Below are 22,243 nucleotides of genomic sequence, written 5' to 3' on the forward strand. Positions count from 1 at the left end.
GACACGAGCATAGCCATCTTGAATGGGGTTGTTGTGGTGGAGTGCTCCAGGTGGTAAAGCACTCGCCGATGGCTACCTTCATGGACATGTTCCCGATAGGATAATACGGATGACATGCTTTCATCTCCTTTATATCGTCCACGGGGTAGCGAGGAGGCTCCGGTGCAGTAACTCGACCACCGAGCTGAGGCTCCGGTGCGGTAATTTCGATCGTCGGTGCACCAGCCGGTGAGGCCTCCGTGGAAGCCACGCCGCTTCTTCTCCGCTCGCGGCTTCCGAGATCCATTGGATGATCTTCATGCTTGCGCCCGAGCTGCATCTCTTTCGGCGACTAGTACACTCACGGTTTTCTTCATCACATCCATTTCCGTTACCAACTTCGCCACAACATCCGCATCCCGATCCATCTTTCTCTTACGGCTTCGTAACCGTACGGGTCATCTTTCCGGGGAACCCTAGTTTCCACGAAATGTCCCCGGGCATGCCTCGTACACGTCCTCCGTGTTCGGGATTCCCGAGGGCTTTTGTCGGGCGTCGTTCTCTCTGTTGAACCTGATCCTCCCTCTTGAGCATCCCTCATTGCCTCAATAAGGTTTTGGGTGGGTGTAATTATTTTGCCCTGGTAAACACACTCCCCTGTCTCCGGGTTCGGCGATCCCCCATGCCCGTACCACCAGCTTTTGGCCCTTGGGTCCCATCCCTCCGTACCCGGACGGATTCCTCGCGCCCTCAGCTCGTTCTCCATCTTCTCCCACTTAGGCTGCCAAAAGCGATACCCTCCCGGCCCCATTTTATGATTGTACTCCTTCTTGGCCGCATTTTCCTTATTTTTTTTCGATAGTTCAAGGAACTGCTCCGATTTCTTTTGCTTCACAAATTCTGGCCAATCATGTTGCGGTTTCTCATATTGTCCTTTGAAATCCGGAGTCTTGCCCTGGTTGACAAAGTCATGGGCTAGATTTTGCTTGTATTTCCGGAATGCGTTGGCCATCCTAGAAAGAGCGAACTGTTTGACTAGCTTGCGCCTCTTCTTGTTTTCCGCAATCTTGTTACCCTCCTCATCGTATTTGCGGTATTCGGAGGTAGAACGAAATGTTCCATAAGCTTGTTGAAGCAATCTTTTTTTCTCTCTCGTTCGACAAAAGTAAAACCAACACGTGCCTTCTTTGGCTCATTCCACTCCTGGCGGGTGATCGAGACGTTGTCTCTAACAACGGCTCCGCATTGGCTGACAAACTTGGTGGCGTTCTTGCTGGGCTCCAGCGGCCTGCCGGTTGCTTCGTCGACAACATCGATGGTGCATGTTTCTCCTGCTTTCATCGTCTTGGTGGCGCCACGCTTTGACGACGACGTACTCGATTTTTTCGACGATCCGGCCGAGGGCTAAAATAAGAAAGAGAGTCGCGCGCGTTAGTACACACACATTTATTCAAATCGGTTAGTTGTATCACCGGACGCTCAATATGTATATATATATATATACCTCGGCGCCGGAGGTGGTTGCTACTTCCAATTGAAGATCGTCGTTTATCGACGTTTCTTCGGCATCATCCGCTGGCCGACGGCGCCCTTCATCTTCACACTCAAAGTTCGGATAAGAAGCGATATCATCTTCTTCTTCTCCGGTCGGCACAAAAGGAATATCGCCTTTTATGATGCCGAACATATGGTCTTCGACGTCCGGATCATAGTTGTCCGGAATCGGGTCACCTCTATCGTCCGCCATATGTCGATCCCGAAAACATGTAGTCAAAACAAATTAATTGTGTATATACCAGCATTATCACATCTCTTCTACATATAAAGAGAGAGGGCGACGAGGGAGGCGAGAGAGGGGACGCGGTGAGCGCGTGACCGAGAGACCGGTGGCGGTGGCGAAAGGGGGACGCGGTGACCGCGCGCGTGACCGAGAGACCGGTGGCGGTGGCGAGAGGGGGACGCGGTGACCGCGTGACCGAGAGACCGGTGGCGGTGGCGAGAGGGGGACGCAGTGACCGCGTGACCGAGAGACCGGTGGCGGTGGCGAGAGGGGGACGCGGTGACCGCGTGACCGAGAGACCGGTGGCGGTGGCGAAAGGGGGGACGCAGTGACCGCGCGCGTGACCGAGAGACCGGTAGCGGTGACCGAGAGGGCGGTGGCGGTGAGCGAGAGGGCGGTGGCGACGGCGCTAAGTAAAAATTTTCTTAAGTCAAAATTTTGATAAGTACAATTTTTGTTAAGTAAAATTTTTGTTAAGTCAAGTTTTTGTTAAGTATACAAAATTTTGTTAGTATACAAAATTTTAGTTAAATTTTTGTTAAGTATACAAAATTTTAGTTACAAATTTTTGTTAAGTATACAAAATTTTAGTTACAAATTATCAAGTTTTACTTTTTTTTTGTTAATTTACCGTTTTTGTTAAACTAATTAACTAGTTAAAATTAAAAAGAAAAAAAAAACACAAAAAAGGGAAAAATCCGGCCCGGCCCTCTCTCTCTCTCTCCTTTTCTGGCGCGCGGCCGGGTGGCGTCTGGCGCGGGCGGCGTCGGCGCGTGCGTGCGGGCGGCGGCGGCGCGTCTGGCGGGCGGCGGCGCGCGTCCGGCGTGCGGGCGGCGGCGGCGCGTCCGGCGGGCGGCGGCGCGTCATCCGGCGGCCGGGCGGCGATAGTACGGTACGTAGGGGCACGGGGCGCGCGCGGCGACATACGGATCGATGGCGCGACGAGAGGCGGCGGCGACGGCGTCTGCGGCGACGGCGAGTGCGGCGACGACGTCTGGCCGGCGGGCGGCGTCTGGCGTCTGGCGGCGGCGTCTGGCGTTCGGCGGAGAAGACGATGGCGGAGAAGATGCGGAGAAGACGATGGCGCGGAGGCGACGGTTCGCGCGAGGTATTTATAGCCCCCCCTTTAGTCGCGGTTGGGGAGGCGACCCGCGACTAAAGGGCACCCTTTAGTCGCGGTTGGCCGGACCAACCGCGACTAAAGGCTTTTTCGCCGGGTTTTTCGTTCCGCGCGCACGAGCTTTAGTCGCGGTTGGGGAGGCCAACCGCGACTAAAGACATTTTTAAATTACTTTTTGTTTTTCAAAATGTTAATAAATACGGAAAAACTCGGAAAAATAAAACTAATTCAATTCAAATTCTTAAAAATACAAATAATATATCAAAAAAATCAGAAAAATAAAACTAATTCAATTCAAAATTTTAAAAATACAAATTATATATCAAAAAAATCAGAAAAATAAAACTAATTCAATTCAAATTCTTAAAAATACAAATAATATATCAAAAAAATCAGAAAAATAAAACTAATTCATTTCAATATGTTAAAAATACAAATTATATATCAAAAAATTCATAAAAATAAAACTAATTCAATTCAAAATGTTAAAAATACATATAATATATCAAAAATTCATAAAAATAAAACTAATTCAATTCAAAATCTTAAAAATACAAATAATATATCAAAAAATTCATAAAAATAAAACTAATTCAATTCAAAAGTTCGTTGGCGCCCCCTCTTCCCGCCTCTTTCCGCCGACCCCCTCTTCCCTCCTCGTCTTCCCGCCATTTCTTCCCTGTCTTCCCGCCTCTTTCTTCCCGCCAATTGTTTCCCGCCAATTTCTTCGGCCTCTTTCTTCCCGCCAAATTTTTTCCCGCCAATTTCTTCCCGCCACTTTCTCCCCGCCTCCGTCTTCCCGCCTCCTGTCTTCCCGCTCCCATTTTTCCCGCCATTTGTCACTACATATAGGTAGCCCGGCTTGGCCAGCATCACATCTCTACAATCTCTCATCACTCTCTCATGGCTTCCACCGCACCCACTCTAACCTACCGGCGAGGTGGAGGAGCTTTGCGCCTCGAACTACCCTTGCCCTCCGGGCTACCGCGTCCTGCCGGTCCGGAGCCTAAGCGCCGCGCGGCGTGCCGGTCCCTCCCGTCCCTCGAGGTGCTGCGCGCCGGGCGGCCATCACGAATCACTACTACCTCGACCTCACGCCGGAGCGGCGGATGAATCCCGGCGGCATCCCGATAACCGGCATACTTGGGACGCCTTCTTCATCAATCGGCGTGAGAGGGCGCTCGCCGGGTATGAGGAGGACGGTCCGCCTCTCGGAAACTTCCACGAGGCCGGCCGTCGGCTATGGTGGTACGGCCGGACTGCGCGAGCGTCATGGACTACATCACGGCCGGCGATATCCCCCGCCTGCGCTACCCTCGGTTCGAGCCACGAGCGCCGCCCGGCGACAGCGACGACAGAGCGGCGACGACGGCCGGCAACTTAGAAGGCGACGACTACCGATACAACGGCGGCGGCTATGAAGACTACGAGTATGCATATTATACGCCTAGGCAGGAGTATGACTAAATCACTCCAAATTTCATGTATGCGGGAGTATGACTTAGTCACTCCAAATTTCCTATATGCAGGAGTATGACTTAGTCACTCCAAATTTCATGTATGCGGGAGTATGACTTAGTCACTCCAAATTTCATGTATGCGGGAGTATGACTTAGTCACTCCAAATTTCATGTATCATCGGTGCTATCTCGAGTCAATTGAATCATTCGAAAATGGACACCAATTAAACACATCACGGGTAATATAATTCACATGATTCATTCAACAAAGTTTGGTACAATAATAAATTATTACACATCATTTCTTCCCTTGTGTCCCCGCTTGCTTACGATTGTGCCGTATCCATGGAGCATCCTCATCATTTAACTTAATGCTTGGGTCGGTGTTCACTTTGAAGGGCGGAATTTCAGCAAACATATTATAATCTTCGACATGTCCGTCTTGTCCTCCACTCCCACGATGTTTCTTTTCCCGAAAGAACAATGTGGCGCTTTGGATCATCGCATGATGTACTCGATCGTTTTCTTATCTTTCCGTTTCCTCGGTTTGCTACTCATGTCCTTCACATAGAAAACTCCGAGCGACATCTTTCGCTAGGACGAATGGTTCGTCAAGGTAACCAAGATTGTTGAAATCCACCATTGTCATTCCGTATTGCTGGTCCACCTTTACCCCACCTCCTGTTAGCTTGAACCATTTGCACCGGAACAAAGGGACCCTAAAGGAGGGTCCATAGTCAAGTTCCCATATCTCCTCTATGTAACCATAATATGTGACCTTTTGCCCATTCTCGGTTGCTTGCATCAAAGCGGACACCACTTGTTTTGGTTGGTGCTCTTTTTATCTTGGGCGATCGTGTAAAATGTATTCCCATTTATCTCGTACCCTTGGAAAGTCGTTATAGTCGAAGATGGTGTCTTGGCCAACATGTACAGTCTGATCTACAACCTTATTGTCACTCATTAAATGTTTTCTCAACCAAGCTGCCGAAAGTCTCCATGTGGGCCTTCCTAATCCAGGATTCGAGGCTTCCCGGGGTTGTCCGAGCGTAAAATATTCTTGTGTTTCTCAAAGTACGGAGCCACCAAGCTCGGAATTGGTCGAAGCGTGTGGTGTGCTTCGGTCGGAGAATGGCCGTCCATACATATCATTGATTTCCTTCCGATCGTGCCTTTTCCACTTAGTCTCCCCTCGTGCCGCGATTGAGGAAGACCAATCGGCTTAAGGTCGAGAACAAAGTCAACACAAAACTCAATTACCTCCTCATTTCCATAGCCCTTGGCGATGCTTCCTTCGGCCTAGCACGGTTACGAACATATTTCTTTAATACTCCCATGAACCTCTCGAAGGGGAACATATTGTGTAGAAATACAGGACCGAGAATGGAAATCTCATCGACTAGGTGAACCAGGAGGTGCGTCATAATATTGAAGAAGGATGGCGGGAACACCAACTCGAAACTCACAAGACATTGGATCACATCGTTCTGTAACCGTGGTAGAACTTCTGGATTGATTACCTTCTGAGAGATTGCATTGAGGAATGCACATAGCTTCACAATGGCTACTCGAACATTTTCCGGCAGAGCCCCTCAAAGCAATCGGAAGCAATTGCGTCATAATCACGTGGCGGTCGTGAGACTTCGGGTTTTGGAACTTTTTCTCCGCCATGTTTATTATTCCCTTTATATTGGACGAGAATCTCGACGGGACCTTCATACCGCTCGGGCATTCAAAAAAGATGACCTTCTCTTCTTTGGTCGGAGCGTAGCCGGCACGACCTTGAAACCGTTCCGGATGCTTGTCATCGGGGTCTTTCAAACTTTGCTTGGTCCTGCCGTGCTTCCTTTGTATCATTTGACTTCCCATACACGCCCAAGAAGCTTAGGATGTTCACGCAAATATTCTTCGTAACGTGCATCACGTCGATTGCGGAGCGGACTTCTAGGACTTTCCAATATTCTAGCTCCCGAATATAGATTTCTTCTTCCACATGGCTACGTGCCCGTCGGCTCCCTTCGGAACCGATTGTCCGCCGGGACCCTTTCCAAAGATGACTTTCAAACCCTTGACCATATCAAATACCTCAGCACCAGTGTGTTCCGCGAGCTTCGGCCGGTGATCCGCCTTGCCGTTGTAATGCTTGCCTTTCTTTCTTCTTGGATGACCTTTCGGAAGAAATCGACGATGCCCAAGGTACACGTTCTTCTTACAATTTGGCAAATGTACACTTTCGGTCTCATGTAAGCAGTGCGTGCATGCATTGTATCTAAGACAATCTTCATAAGAGCAGGCCAATCGTTGATGGTTACGAAAAGCAACGCTCGTAGGTCAAATTCCTCTTCTTTGTGCTCATCCCACACACGGACACCAGGTCTGCCCCACAGCTGTAAAAGCTCATCAACTAATGGCCTTAGGTACACATCGATGTCGTTGCCGGGTTGCTTCGGACCTTGGATGAGCACCGGCATCATAATGAACTTCCGCTTCATGCACAACCAAGGAGGAAGGTTGTAGATGCATAGAGTCACGGGCCGGGTGCTATGGCTGGAGCTCGCTCGCCAAAAGGATTCATGCCATCCGTACTTAGACCAAATCTTATGTTCCTTGCGTCGGCTGCAAAATCTTTGAACTCTCTGTCGATCTTTCTCCATTGCGTTCCATCTGCGGGGTGTCTCAACTCCCCGTCCAGACTTACGGTCCTCTTTGTGCCATCGCAACAACTTGGCATGCTCTTTGTTCCCGAACAGACGTTTCAACCGTGGTATTATAGGAGCATACCACATCACCTTGGCGGGAACCCTCTTCCCGGGTTTCCGGCCCTCAACATCGTCACCGGGGTCATCGCCTCGATCTTATAACGCAATGCGGTGCATACCGGGCATTCATTCAAATTCTCGTATTCACCGCGGTAGAGGATGCGATCGTTGATGCATGCATGTATCTTCGGAACCTCTAAACCTAGAGGGCGAGACAACCTTCTTTGCTTCGTACGTAGTGGCGGGCAGCTCGTTATTCTTTGGAAACATATTCTTCAACATTTTCAGCAAGTTTTCAAATGCGGAGTCGGCTACACCTGCTCGTGCCTTCCATCTCGAGCAAATCCAGGTGTGCAGCCCAGCTTTTTCGGACCATCGTCGCATCCGGGGTACGGCGCCTTCCCGTGATCCTCTAACATGCGATCCAAATTCTCCCTCTCTTTTCGGTTTCGCGAGCGTCTCCGTGCATCGGCAATGGTCCGACCAAGATCATCAACGGGATCATCACGTGCCTCTTCTTCACCTTCCCCTTCACCTTCAGCATCCTCCATGAAAGTATCACCGAAATGAGAAAGATAGCTTTCATCATTGAAATCATCCCCTTCTTCATCTTCTTCCATTATAACCCCTCTTTCTCCATGCTTGGTCCAACAATTATAGCTTGGCATGAAACCGTGCGAAGCAGGTGCATGTGAACATCTCTTGAGGAAGAGTAACCCTTCGATTCTTACACTTAACACATGGACGAGATAACAAAACCCCCCCGCTTGTTCGCATTAGCCACTACGAGGAAATCTTTCAAACCCGTACTCGAACTCGCCGGAGAGTCGGTTACCGTACATCCATTGCCGATTCATCTGCATTATTATAATATAAAATATATAATTAACCATCATGCATTTGTTAAACTAACTAGCTACAAACAATATAAATTAAACAATTAATGAACTACACACACATGCATATTTTATCAATGACACATATCAAAGGTTCAAGTTGCTAACCGCGATCGAGGAGGAAAAATTAAATGAGAAAGCTCAAGTGTGACTCCAACACTTCATATCATGTTTGTTTCATGCTCTTGGGGCATTTCATCAAACACCTTATGTGCATAAGAGGAACCAAAAGCAAACCTAACACTCACTTGTGAAGAGAATGGCTCCAAATGGCTAAGTGTTGGCAGCTTGGATGGGTATATATAGGGGAGGGGCTTTAGTCCCGGTTGGCCTGGCCAACCGCGACTAAAGGCCTTCGGAGCACCTTTAGTCGCGGTTGGGCTGGCCAACCGCGACTAAAGCCCCCACGTGCACCGGCTGGCCACCGTGCGCCCTGGGCCCGGAGCCTTTGGTCGCGGTTCGCCACACGAACCGCGACTAAAGACCCCATTAGTCGCGGTTCCTTTACCTTCGCGACTTATGGGGCTTCCCGGAAGCCTGTTTTTCCACCAGTGCACTTTGCCACATTACTATCACAAATGTTACATTACGTGACAGATTTAGAATAATCTTTGGTGCTTATCCTTGTAGAATAATGACAGCAACATCTTATCACACCAGAGCTCATCATTGTGTGAATTTTTTCTAATTGCATATTCTTGGTAAGCATATATATATTTGTAGACGTTTTTTTTAGAGCATTTGTAGACGTTGTTGGCTAACTGTTTAGGCCCTGTTTGGATTAAGGGTAAAAATAGTGGGTTCACCACTATTTAGTTTAACTTTGAGCTAAATACCCACCACTAATTTACCTCCATTCCAAATGGGCCCTTTAGGGTGGAAGTAATTCCAAAAGCGATTAAAATGTCCGTCGGTAATTTCCCTTTTGGCTACTTAATTGGTTGATTAGGACTCCCATAGCAACCGTCGAGTTGATGAGAACTCAATTAAGCCAATGTATCGGCCAAGTTGGCCTATATATGGACCACAGCATCATTCTCAAACTAGCAAGCTGCATAGTGCCGTGGTACACATGCATGCAAGCTTGTCAGGCTATAAACACAGTCCCGTCGATGGCCATGATCGAGTTGATCGATCGAACAGGGCCCCCAAATTCTAGGGGCCCCCACATATCTGATCACTAGTACTAATTGGCGTCAATCAATTTGCTAATGGCGCAGCTGTAGCGGCCCAGCACACACAAACAAACCGCTCCAGCAGGCCACGATGGAAGTACAGCACGATCCCACATTCCCACTCGGCAAGGTGTAGGTGTGATCATTTTCTGGCTTGATATTTGCGTTAAAAAAATGGAATTCCTTACAACAACATAAGAGCAGTTTTGCCACTCGCGTCCAAAACCAAACACATCAGATACAAGTTGACGAGAGCGGTTTCGCTGCCTTGGAACCGCTCCAGTTAAAGGGAACTCGGCGGCGCTGCCCCCAATTACAGCAGCCAACTCGCCGGTCCCTGCCTCCTCCGTCGGCTGCTCCGGCGACGGGAGGGGGTGGGGACCCGGAGTAACGGCTCCGGCCTGTAGTGGGTTGGCCTAGTGCTTTCTTGAGGCGCTGCTTTTGTGGAGGAGACTGCGCCGCGTCGAAATAATTTGCCTCTGCTCTTCCTCCGTCTCGGCGTCGCTTTAACCGGTAGCGTCGTGGGGCAGGTGGCCTGGTTGTCTCGCCGGTCTCTAGATCTGGTGAGAATTGTGTCCGGTGGTTGGTGTTCGGCACTCTCGCGGGTGTTGATCGCACCGACTACTGCAGTTGTGTGTGTCGTCTTGCAGTTAGGCGCGTGGATGACGGCAGGCGGCGGCGTTTCTCTTCTTCGACTATGTCGGGTGAAGTTGACGGCGTTGGGATTTGGTGACCACGGGGAAGATCCCGGCCGACGTGCCACAAAGTCTCGGGTTCGTCGTTTGCGGCGGCCCGGTTCATCGGCTCAAAAAGCATCCTTGAATGCGATGGTGCTCTCCCGGATCTAGGTACGGCGGCTATTCGCCTCTTTTTTCGGTGCTACCATGGTGGCGGCGAAGGACGATGGACGATGTTTCGGCGAGACACGAGGTTTTCCTAAGAGTGAAATTGTAATTTTACTTCTTGTGGAGTTCCTTGTGCAAAGTTGCTTGACATGTATATTTGTCTCGTGTCGTGACTATATGTATAATCTCTGTAAAAGGATTATCCAATGAATATATATGGTTGTTTCAAAAAAAAAAATGGAATTCCTCTGTTTAGCTGTTCTATTGCCTGCACCGGCCGCCCATAGTTGTTCCTGGACCCTGGTGCATGCGGGCGTGCCCCCCACGGCCCCACCCTTCGTGGGTCGCCTGACGAGGAGACGAACCTACGCTCCTACCAGCAAACCGTCGATTAGTTTTTATTTTTGAGATCTATCGGCGATTAGATAATCAGTGTGTATGACATCTGCAACTCGTCTATCATTTTGAATTGTTTGATTTCTTTGTTTAATTTATTAAATTGTGAAATATAATAAATCCTGAGAAAAACAAAGTGTCAATCTGGTGCTAGAAAAAATAAGAAAATACGGAGATAAAAAGCAGCAACTCAGTCAAAAAGTGTGATGTTTTATTAGAAAGATACAATTCAGGATTTTATTTCAAAAATTACCACACATATACTCTTTTAGCATGAATACTATATATATTTCTTAATGTCGTACAAAATAACACATTCTGAAATGAAATTATATAATTACGTAAAGTATAGTTTCAGTCGACTAGCTTTTTAAGGTAAAAATATTTAGGGCTCAATTGACAAGTCGCACCGGAGCCCCCAATTTCTGGAGACGGCCCTGTATAAACATATAGATATAGGTACATGTAGAGAGAAAAGAACCCTACGTTGCAACGTGTGAGATCAAGTGCGTACTTGTTTGAAGGGCACAGAAATGTAGGAGTTAAAGTGGATCAGTGCCAATTGATAACGAACCTAGCTGCTGCATTGAACTTAATGAAAACAGCGTATAACAACCAAATAGTAGTAATAATTTCAATTTCATTCTGATAGTGATCTGGGGCAGCTGCATGGCTGGACGCAAACTGACATGACGTCACCAAACATGTTTTTTTTACATAACAAGACGTCTATTAACAAACAAAGAAACACAAATAAAATTAGGAGGTTGAGATATCACCATATTAGTTAATTCATGACAATATTTGTTTCTTGTGGGTAATATGTAAAATCACATTGAGAACTTTGCGGATGAGTTGTACAGAGGAGGCAATGCTGAATTGAGCAAACCCAAGGATCACTGAGCCAATTCAAGCAGGGATTGAAGTAAGCGAGAAGTCACTAGCGGCAATTTTATTTGCGGGCCATAGAGTGTGTCTCGGTGCACACCTTTGCGATATGGGTCCAACGCACGATTGTTGTGGATACTCTTGCCAAATATTATTGATTTTCTATATAAACTTAAACTTCTAATAGAATATAAAAGGGGATAAGTATATATTAAAACTAAATTACACCTATTTGGTATAGTAAGTCATGGTGGGAGCTCCTTTATGTACTTCAAGCCATCATAAAGATTTCACATTATTATTCTTGGGAAAATATAGAGATTTAGTACTAAGGATATTGTCAGTTAAACCAAACTAATTATAAATGTTGTGAAGAAACTAACACGTACTACAACTAGATGGACATTTGGGACAAAGAACACCATATCCGCTGTTTTATCAAGGAAATGGGTTTTGAATCTTGCCTGATGACGGCAACAACCCAGTGTGTACCAACTCATTGGGATTCCAAGTGCAGAATATTGTAGAAAGCGTATTTTGCCCACAAGGGTGACTCGAGTGTTTTTATCGAACTTTCGAGGAATTGGCGGAGAGATATCTTTTCCTTCTCCTCTTCAAGCAACATACATAACAAAGTCTTTACCTTGCGTTCCCAACTCCACCATGTGGTTGTCAAGCACAAGGTTTCGTGTTAGTAAAACTGAAATAAACTTGTAAATAAATAAAGTAAAATAATCTATGTCTAGACAAGGAAAGTTAAAACAATAAGATAAAGGTCTTTTTGGGTTTTTGTTTGTGTTTGCTAATAGTAAACGTGTTTTTATTATTATTTTCAGAATAATTAATGGAGAAAATATGGAAAGTGATAAAAGTGTTGGAAAGTTGTTTTTATAATAAAAAGTGGGCTGGGTTTCATGTGTTCACTTGATTATTCTCTTATATGGTGTAATGGACATAAAACAATTCACTACCAATATAATATTGATAAAACTTCATTATGTGTATGATAAGCATTTTTATGGGCATCACACGTTTTTGTAGAGATGATGCAACACATCTCTCTTATACTCCTCCAGAAAGGAAAAACTTCATGCAATCTAGAATTAAGAATAAACAGAGTATAGCCTTTGATATTTTTGACATGATGTTTAAATATCAAATGTGTTATCTTCAGAAAACAAGATTATCTTAGCTGCCACTAGATAATTATAACACACGTATTCACTTAATCCCTAGTGATGTAACAAAAAGGTAAAAACCATAGTGGATCTCCAATTTTTTGTCACTATCCAATCGCAACCACCATGTTGTTCCAACTAATACACACATTTCCCCACCCTCTCATACAAGTTGGATCATATCAATTACTTAAGAAAATTTACATAATATGCATCTACTAATACATCCCACACATAATAGAATTCCAGTCTCAAATATCAACTCATAGAATAAAGATCCATCACATATATAGGAATTATATAGATGACCATAATTATGTTGGGCGGCTTATATGGTACTAAATGAATGATAGCACAAGAGATAAATAGATCAAGCTACTGCCACAAACCCATAGTCCAGAGGTGGACTACTCCCTTCTTCCTCATGTTGATGGTGTTGGAGAGGTTGGAGATCCAACTGGAGGCCGCTCCGACATCGTTTCCCCCTCCAATCTTCGGCGGTTTTGGTACTGTTTCGGTGTTTCTGTGTTTTCGTGGCCGCGTCCCTGTAGGACACCTCGGGGGTAATTTTTATAGGCGTTTTTTAGGTCAATACTTCAAGTCTGAGATGAAGATGGACGACTGGCGACACTCGAGGAGGAAAATAGCATGGGTGGCGTGGCCCAGGGTGGGACCCAGGGCACCTGGTATCTTTTTGGCCTCCGGTCTCCCCTCCCGAGGTCCAAGTGCTCTAGGTCATTGTCTTCAATCCCAGGTCCATTTGACTCATTTTAGATCCCTGAAAGATAAAAATACACAAAACATGAAATTCATGATCTGGAGAGTTATAACCAAAATAAAGGGAATCACTGGTAAATCTCCAAATATCAATATTAAACATGGATATAACAGTATATTAATTTGCTAAAATTTGGGAATATGAATCAATAAACTACAAAGTTCATGTATACATTTTATATACATCACTTGGCAATAGACATTTGAAGTACCAAAAAATATATTATGATGAGCTAATGCAAAAAACGTGCAAATTAATAAAAGATATGAAGATTAGGAATGACCCAAGAGGACAATCTTTCTTTCGCATGAGAGTAAAAAAAGAGAATGTGAATAATTTGTGAGATTCGTTAAGTTAATTGTCAATTAGGATATTGGGTTTATGCTATTCTTCCAAAATGTGCACGGACTGGCAAGTCACTTATTTTTCCAATGAAACCAAAATAATAATATAATTTCAATGTGAAGTTATAAAAATTATCTTCAGCTACTGGTGATTTTGACATTAATTACTTATTGAAACATGCTATAATCAATCTTCTATACTTGTGGATATAAGAGATAGATGTTTGTAAAGACAATTGATGTCGTTACATATTTGCCATCCAAACCACAACTCACTGATAATACCTATCCTTAAATTCGTAACGAGACTCAAGGAATGAACGAGGTGGGACAAAACTCAAAAAAAAAACGAGAGATGGATGGAGCTCTTGTATCCTTCACCCGTGCTTCTCCATAGTACCTTCCACCACTCTTAAAACTAGGAAGGAATATGACGAACATTGGGAATATGTGGCAAGAGCAGCCAGTAAAACGCAAAGTAGGAGAAAGATCGCTGCTATAGTCATCTAGCAATGAAAAATAGGAGACCTAATGGGTAAAGTTGCAATGAGGGTGAGGATGCGACTAGGCGAATTGAGGATGGGGATTTATTATCCATATCAGGGTAAAATTTAGGTGGTCTTTGGTGGTCTAGCCGAAAAGCACATCCCATAGAGTCCCCATCACATATGTCGAGTGCTCATTTCAATAGTTGTCTTAATGTGCTATTACATTGTAGTAGGCTTAAATAAAGCCATATGTGATAAATACATTAGAGATGGTGTGTGCGAAAGAAAAATCTTTGTTAAGCTTTTCTGTAGTATGTCAACAATAAGTTCTATGTATTTTTTCATCGAGAGTTAACCATCATTCCTCACTCTAACTGCATATGCAACGCCTTGCGCAAGAACTCCCCAATGCCCTTCCTCTACGGCAAGCACAACTACAATAATTTCTTGATTCTTCTGAAAAATATAACATTATTTAGAAGATGGGTATGTGGGAAAAAATTATCACACCGTAAGGATGAACAAATACATAGTTTCTTTGTAGTAAAACTATATATTTATTAGTGACTCATAAGCATGCATGACGATATTTCCATATATAAAGGCGAAACCAAGTACCTAGAATAAATACATGACACGATTAAACAACATATCATCACAACCATACATTCAGTAAATACTAGATAGGCTTGATGAAGAGACTCTCAATAGTGCACCCGATGTGTGTGCTGTGTGTGTACACATCATTCCTGTTGCCATAAAAAAATGTTGTACTAATAGCTAAGCAAATAAATTGTTGTAATGCTGGGAGAAGAGCATGATTTTTGAAGCGCGCTTGGTTTAGGGTCATCCATTCCTCCTCCATCAATGCATCAATTCTTGTAATGGCCACCTCACTTGTGACACAATGCTCACTTATGTAACGTTCCACGGTGCTTGGAAGATCTCCCTTGCACTTCCGACGCTATATGATTGCATCAACACTCACGTTTAGATTATATAATTATGTATCACATTAAAGTAATAATCTCGCACACATGTGTAGTAGTTGTAACAATAAAATAACTACCCTTCTTTTAATATGTAATATGTTATGCAAAATGTAGAAATTGAGTTAAGAGTAGCATTGCAAAAATGACATTATTATAAATAAGTCAAAATTTTGATTTGATAATATTTTTTGTTTCATGTAACTCAAATTTTATTCAAATTGTTTCTCAAGATTAAATATCAACTTGCTTGAACCTCATATTTATGTGAATAAAATGAGTAACATGACATACATTAATTATCTAGAAATATCATATATACCTCAAATGCACCAATGTCATTCATGAAACGGGAAATCTTTCCTACTGCTATGATGACATCCGGGACACTTGCTGCCCAGTCGAGTGCTGGCTTCATCATTTGGTCATTCATGCATGTCATCATACTCACACATATTGCCGGCACGCCTATGTTCAGGCTAGTTAACTTCACATGATCCACAAAACTTGGCTTGTGATTTTGGTGTGACCATTCCGCTTCATGAAGATAACCCATCACATTATTTTGGACCTGCGTGTCCAGCCAATGAATATTAATAAAAAAATTATAGGTAGTGAGATTTGTTATTCACTACATATGTGTGTGCTTACATGATTTACATTATATATTCAGTACAAATCAAATTATTATAATTTTTTTACTTTGACTACTACTCTCTCTAGTTTATAGAAGCATTAATTAAAAAATCTTTTTCAAATTCCTAAGGCATCAATTTAATGCTTTCAGAAGTATCTTAATCCATATATCCGGAATTACTTGTTACAAATTTGTTAAGATTTGTATGTATCTAACTAGACAAATCTATGGCATCTAATTTGGGACTGAGGGAGTATTAGATGTGTTCTGGACATGTTTTTCTAAAAAAAAACTTGTCCAACATGATATATTTATTAGATTTCAATAATAATATTGAGTATGGCCATAGACATATTTTAGACCACATAAATTCCCAAATTAAATATCAATATTTTTCAAGACTAAAGACATTATATAAAAAAAGTTTATTTTGTAGGCAATAATATTTTCAACTATGACATTCTTATAGTCCAATTTATAATTTTATATTGACATGAAATTAGAAAAGATACATATTAGATAACATGTCAATCTTGAAACTATCATGGATTTATATCGAGTGAGTACAATTATTGCAGAGCTTATGTATATGTTGAGGTAACAAGATATATGGTAATATACACAAATATTAAATATATATTACCGCTCTCTTGAGATGTGCAATATAATAGTTAATATTGATTGGCATTTCAACCTCAATATTCTGGAATGTCGTTAACATCTCCATATAGAACTTTTTGAGGTACTTCGGCAGAATAGAAACAGCGCTATGATTCCATCTACAAGGTGAATTGCATTTGACACAAGATTCGATAGGTCAATGATTTGTTGCTGCATGATAATCAAATTACATTCTTATCTTTGTTTAAACCAGATTTCATCAAGAAGACATCCATGTTCTAGTATTGACAGATCACTCGTTAAGAATTCTATATGTGGCTAATTTCTCTAGGATGACTCTAACATTACTACTCCCTCGGATTCATATTCTTTGATGCTAATATAGATGTATCTCGACACATTTTAGTTGTAGATACATTCATTTTAACATCAAGTAATATGGATCGGTGGGAGTACAATATTTGTTGTTCTTCCTGCATCTTGGATATAAGTTTTCTTTTTTTACCATTTACTTCTTACGACAACATATCTATATGTTCCAAGAATCAATATAATAAGGTAAAATACAACCATGTAACACTACAACAACAAAATATGCATCACATTAATAGTGGAATAATCCTTTGAAATGGCAAAAAACACATACTCGTGTCAAGCCTTTAAAAATGGAAATATATAATTGTGAGGTTGTAGGTAACTGAATTTTCTATTTTATACTCGCGCATCTTAAGCGCCCAAATCATTTAATTTGGGCTTTGGCACTACTAATTCAGCATTCGAGTAGAGAAACCACATTTTCTCTCGCCTCTTATTGTACGAGATTTTCACACTATTCATAGTGGGAGTAATTTAGTTGATAATATGTAACCACATGCAATACTAACTAGACATTTTAATTGTATGGCATGCGATTAAATGTGGAGAGAGATGCTTATGGTAACTAGCTACGTTACCATAATATCACATATTTCAAGATAAAATAAGTCTGCGCCCTAGCAAATAATACTTTGCATGATATCACCGGTATGTTGCTTTCAACTATGGAGGTAGTAACATAGACTAGTGGCATATGCATGATACTAGTAAAAGTTCAGCTGATATTTTTACTGACCACCTAATCATCCCTGCTGGTTGAACTACATGTATATAGTAAAAATGTGTATTTTGTTAGCTTAGCACACATGGTAGCAAATATAAGTTTGTTTTTCCTCAGAACTTGTATTCTATTTAGAGCGGCGTTTCCCATAAATTATATCAACTCCATTTAGGTGTGTGAATGCAACTGCTCCACTATGCACGTGACAATGTGTGAGGTATGAACTAAATCATCTTGAGTACTATAAGTCCTTACTAGCTAGCACACACATGTTTATATCTGAGATATCATTCTCACCATTGTGAAAATCTGGGGGATAGGTATTATTTTTCACGATTAATTTCCTATGATTATGAATTCATGATATGGTATAAAATATATTACCTTACTAGATTATGAATCTAAATAGATAGGCCAATATATTGATAAAAATGCAAAGCTCAATTAATCAAACCTTTGTATGGCTTCATTTAGCTTCCGACAATCCTCCAACGTGGCATGGTTATCATAGATGTCATCTAATGTGGTAATTAGTACAATCATCTTTGTGATGATACTTCGTACAAACTCAAAGCCTGTATCGTAGAATAACACAGAGGCCCAAGTGAACCCCTCCACCACACGATCTCGAATAAAGCTTAGCCGGATGCATCCAGAAAAATCTTTCCACCACCTGAGAATTAATTTTATGTTACTTGATGTAGTAATTTTTCCATGGAGTTAAATTATACTATATCTAGCCCTATTAAGCAGTACGTTTAATATTTACTCCATTATTTTACCATATATGTACTTTTCCTACCATGCACACATAGATTTGCCTTTTAGTTCCAAAGAAATTCACTAAGATGGAGATTTGAGATCTATCTTTATTTGATGAATATCACATAACAAGCGAAATTCATAGTGAAATAGAAGGAATGCATGAATATATGAACCGATGAACGATTATTTCTTTCTTAATTTCATCATGTTGACTGGAAAAAAATAACATACCTAGTTACAGCTTTGAGCTCCTTTAGGTGGACATGTTGCTGAAGGTTAAAATCTAGTTTTGCAAGCTCCAATAGAATTAAGGTATGATCCTCTTGTTCATACTCTATGATATAATGCATCATTTCCACCCTCTTATTGGTCCTTGGTAGCGGTGTGCAAAGTGCTTGCTGGACTTGCTTATCTAATGGGAACTTGAGGCTGCCACTCAATAATTTAAGATGATGCCTGCTAAAATCCATTGCTTCTTCAAGTGTTTTCTTACCATGAACGAGCAGATGAGTTGCATTGTATAAGCTTAATAGACCCTTAGTATCATTCATTATATCCCTGATGAAGCTGCCATCTTCACTTCTGAATTTATTGAAAACATCTACAAGCTCGAAAAAATCATGTTGCTAGCCATCACAAAGATAACATGGTTTTAATTGTGGTATATATAATACCTAGTTTATGACATTATTATTTTCAAGAATAAGAAATTCAAGATTGGTAACCCAGATAGCTATAATTATAAAAATATATCTTTATGATTTTATGGCATTAATTTTTTCCCAACAATTATGATATAAAAGTAAAGTTGGATACCTGGAGATACCCAATGTCCTTGCTCCCTAAGCAACCGAAACCGAAGAGAAACTTCATGCAAGTTGGAGTTGCTGATTTCACTTTCCAATATTTGTCTTAAAACCATGTTGATCTGCTCTTCAAAGTGGTAATCGATTCCCAGATGTTGTAGTGTATCTAGTAAGAACATTCTCTCTGTCGTGTTTTTGCGAGTACTGAGCAATACACGGATATCTTCCTTCAGTTCATCAGCTCTATTAGTTATCCATTCCAAAGATCCCTAACATTCATGCATTTATAATTTAGATTAAACCATAATTGGGTTAGTTAAGTGCAAAGTTTTATTTACCACAAAAAAATTAGGGGAGGGGTGTGATATTAGTACTACAATTTATCACGAGTGAAATAAATATGAGTAGATTACAATAGTATAGATAACCATATATTTATAATAGGAACACATAGCATCGAAAATATGATGGAGAACCTAGGTGTAGGTGCACATGATATCAACAAATTCTAATTATGCTATTTACATGTTTAATTTTTTGAAATAAGTCACGCACGTACATATCACCTTGATATTTACTCGTGCAAAGCTTTAAGAAAAATAGATAGTATGATCTACATAAAATAGAGAAAACACAACTCTCACTGGTAGAAAACTGGGCTTCCGTCCAGTCCTTTTGTACCGGTTTCCTTACGAACCGGTACTAAAGGTTGCATTAATACCAGTTTCATTACCTAGGGCGCCGACAACCTTTAGCACCGGTTCGTGCGGGACCTTTAGTACCGGTTCATGTCACGAACCGGTGCTAAAGGGTTGGCGTCAGCCGAAAAACCTACTATTAGAAAAAAAATTAAAAATAAAATGTTACGCAACCTACTATTAGAAAAAATTAATAAATTTGAATTTCGAATTTTTTGCACACAAAGTTTAGAAAAAGGTAAAATGGCATTAACTTTTGCATACGACGTCGGAAAAAAGCGCATAATATATCAAAATGATCGTGGGAAAAAGTTACATCCGAAATCATCTAGGTTTACCCGTTTAGCAAATTTTGTAGATTCTCAAAATTCCAAATGAAATATGAAAGCAGGAAAATTTTAGTTTTTTCCAGAAATTTAGGATTTTATATTTTTAAAAATTAAAATTAATAATTGCATAATGCATAAAGATTAATGTTACTTTTAGCAAATTAGAAGATTTACAAATTTTCAGGTTTTAGGTTTGGCAAAAAATATATTAAAAAACTAAAAATAATAGTTAAAAATAATAATAAACAATAAACATTAAAAAATTAATTTTATTTATTTATTCAACATTATTATTACACTATTACTTTTGTTTATTAAAAGAATTATTTGGAATTTAAACAATAAAGAAGTGTGACATCGACGAACATGTTAATATGATTGATATGATACTACTATCAACAACATACGCGCGAACTTGGAAGTGGGACGAGAAGGACTCGAAAGTTAAGCATGCTAGTGTTGAAGTAGTGGGAGGATGGGTGAGCAACCGGGAAGTTTGACCACGGGTAAGTAATTTGACTAGAGATTAAGTGTAGTTAGAGACTAACTGAAATACTAAAAATTCTGAAAAAAAAGAAGTGAAAAATAATTAGAAAAAATGGATAATTTTTTTTAACGAAATAGCCTTTAGTACCGGTTCGTGTTACAAACCGGTAGCAAAGGTCTCCAGCCCCACGGAAACCTCTGTGCCCACGTGGAGGCATCTTTAATACCGGTTCGTAAGGAACTGTTACCAAAGGGTGGGGGGCTTTAGTCCCAATTCATTGGTACCGGTTGCGAAACCGGTACCAAAGACCCTTTGGAACCGGTACGAATGACCATTTTTCTACTAGTGTCTGTTACGCTGTGAATAGTATATGTCCACTCCTTATAGTGTGAACAATATAATTTATTATTTTTGTGTAGGTCACATACTTTTATATTTTAGGTTCAAACTTGGCATGCATATACGTGCATTCATTTTTTACACACATAATTTATGCTGTATTTTCCATTTTATTGATCAAAATGAGTTTTGGTGCACTCGGGAGCCCAAAATTCGTGACACATCTAACATACAATATATGGAACAAAATAAGGATCCATTTTAATTGTACATCAGTACTTGAATCCTTTAATCTTCGTGATAAAAATAAAGACCATTTATATCTCATTATCTAACAATAACGACTGCAAGCTAGAGTTCTCAAGTTCAGTTAAACTACATATGTTAGCCATCACACCTTGCACTTAAATGGACATAATATGATAATTTAATCATGATCATTAATTTGTCGATCATAAATTCGTTTGTTCAAATATGCTAAGTATAGCAAGATAACACATGAAATATTATTGACAGATTTAGTGGTCCCTCATTCCAAATCGGCACTGCCATACATGTTGTACATACACGTAAAAATATATTGTACATGTGCATATTACACCTTAATTACCATGTCATACTATTAAATAAAAACATTATTAGATACATATATCACGTCAACATTGAATTATATGCGTTAGATTACATATCCTTACTTAAGTAATCCTAATGATATTTCATCCGATGATATTTTACATGGGTTGTGTTACAAATGGTACAAATATAGTTTGTACAACTTACTTATCTGACTAACTATATGCATATTGTTTGTACTATGAAAATGGTATCTTCATGTGTGCTTCTAATAATTTTAGCAGCATTAGATAAATAATTAATATTTGAAATTATATGATCTGCTAGAATTTATGCATAAAAACACACAAAATACACCGGTCGGTGCCTACTCTCTCTTTGTGACCAAAATAATTTAGAAGGCACATATATGAGTGTCTCAGCATCTCTAGATTGACGTTTATATATACAATATAGTAACTCTTATTTTCTACTTTTGACATCGTAACCATTAAAAATAATGAAATTAATGGAGCCTTTTGTGTTTTCCGTTGGATGTTCAATTGTTAGCATGCGTAGGCCTATATAATACCCCTTGTACCTACTTAGATGATGTATTTTTTGTGGTTCACAACACACTTTTTGTTACTCAATTGGTTGCCAAATTTAAACTTCCAAATTCGCCTGCACCGTGTACCTATTTGTATTGATTAGGAGTACTATCTTTTTAAAGCATAATTAGAAGTACCAACTATGTGAAAAAGATACTAGTATGGAAGACATATTGTGAAATCGAACATGATAAAATTGTGCCTATTGGGCGAATAGTGGGTGTGAG

General features: G+C 41.0%; 1 protein-coding gene across 1 annotated transcript in view; it reads right to left on the reverse strand.

Annotated features, from left to right (window-relative positions):
- Positions 1 to 14,653: 14,653 nt before the first annotated feature.
- LOC124679465 (tau-cadinol synthase-like) overlaps positions 14,654 to 22,243 on the reverse strand; it is a 15,505-nt gene continuing 7,915 nt past the window's right edge. The window contains exons 2-7 of the mRNA XM_047215215.1: positions 19,011 to 19,269; positions 18,426 to 18,795; positions 17,884 to 18,102; positions 16,356 to 16,491; positions 15,398 to 15,646; positions 14,654 to 15,050 (exon numbers count right to left, since the gene is read on the reverse strand). Of these exons, the coding sequence (XP_047071171.1) occupies positions 14,766 to 15,050; positions 15,398 to 15,646; positions 16,356 to 16,491; positions 17,884 to 18,102; positions 18,426 to 18,795; positions 19,011 to 19,269 (1,518 nt within the window). The 3' untranslated portion in view covers positions 14,654 to 14,765. The remainder of the gene's footprint in view (positions 15,051 to 15,397; positions 15,647 to 16,355; positions 16,492 to 17,883; positions 18,103 to 18,425; positions 18,796 to 19,010; positions 19,270 to 22,243) is intronic.

Source organism: Lolium rigidum, chromosome 7 (genome assembly GCF_022539505.1).
Source record: "Lolium rigidum isolate FL_2022 chromosome 7, APGP_CSIRO_Lrig_0.1, whole genome shotgun sequence".
Taxonomy (NCBI): Eukaryota; Viridiplantae; Streptophyta; class Magnoliopsida; order Poales; family Poaceae; genus Lolium; species Lolium rigidum.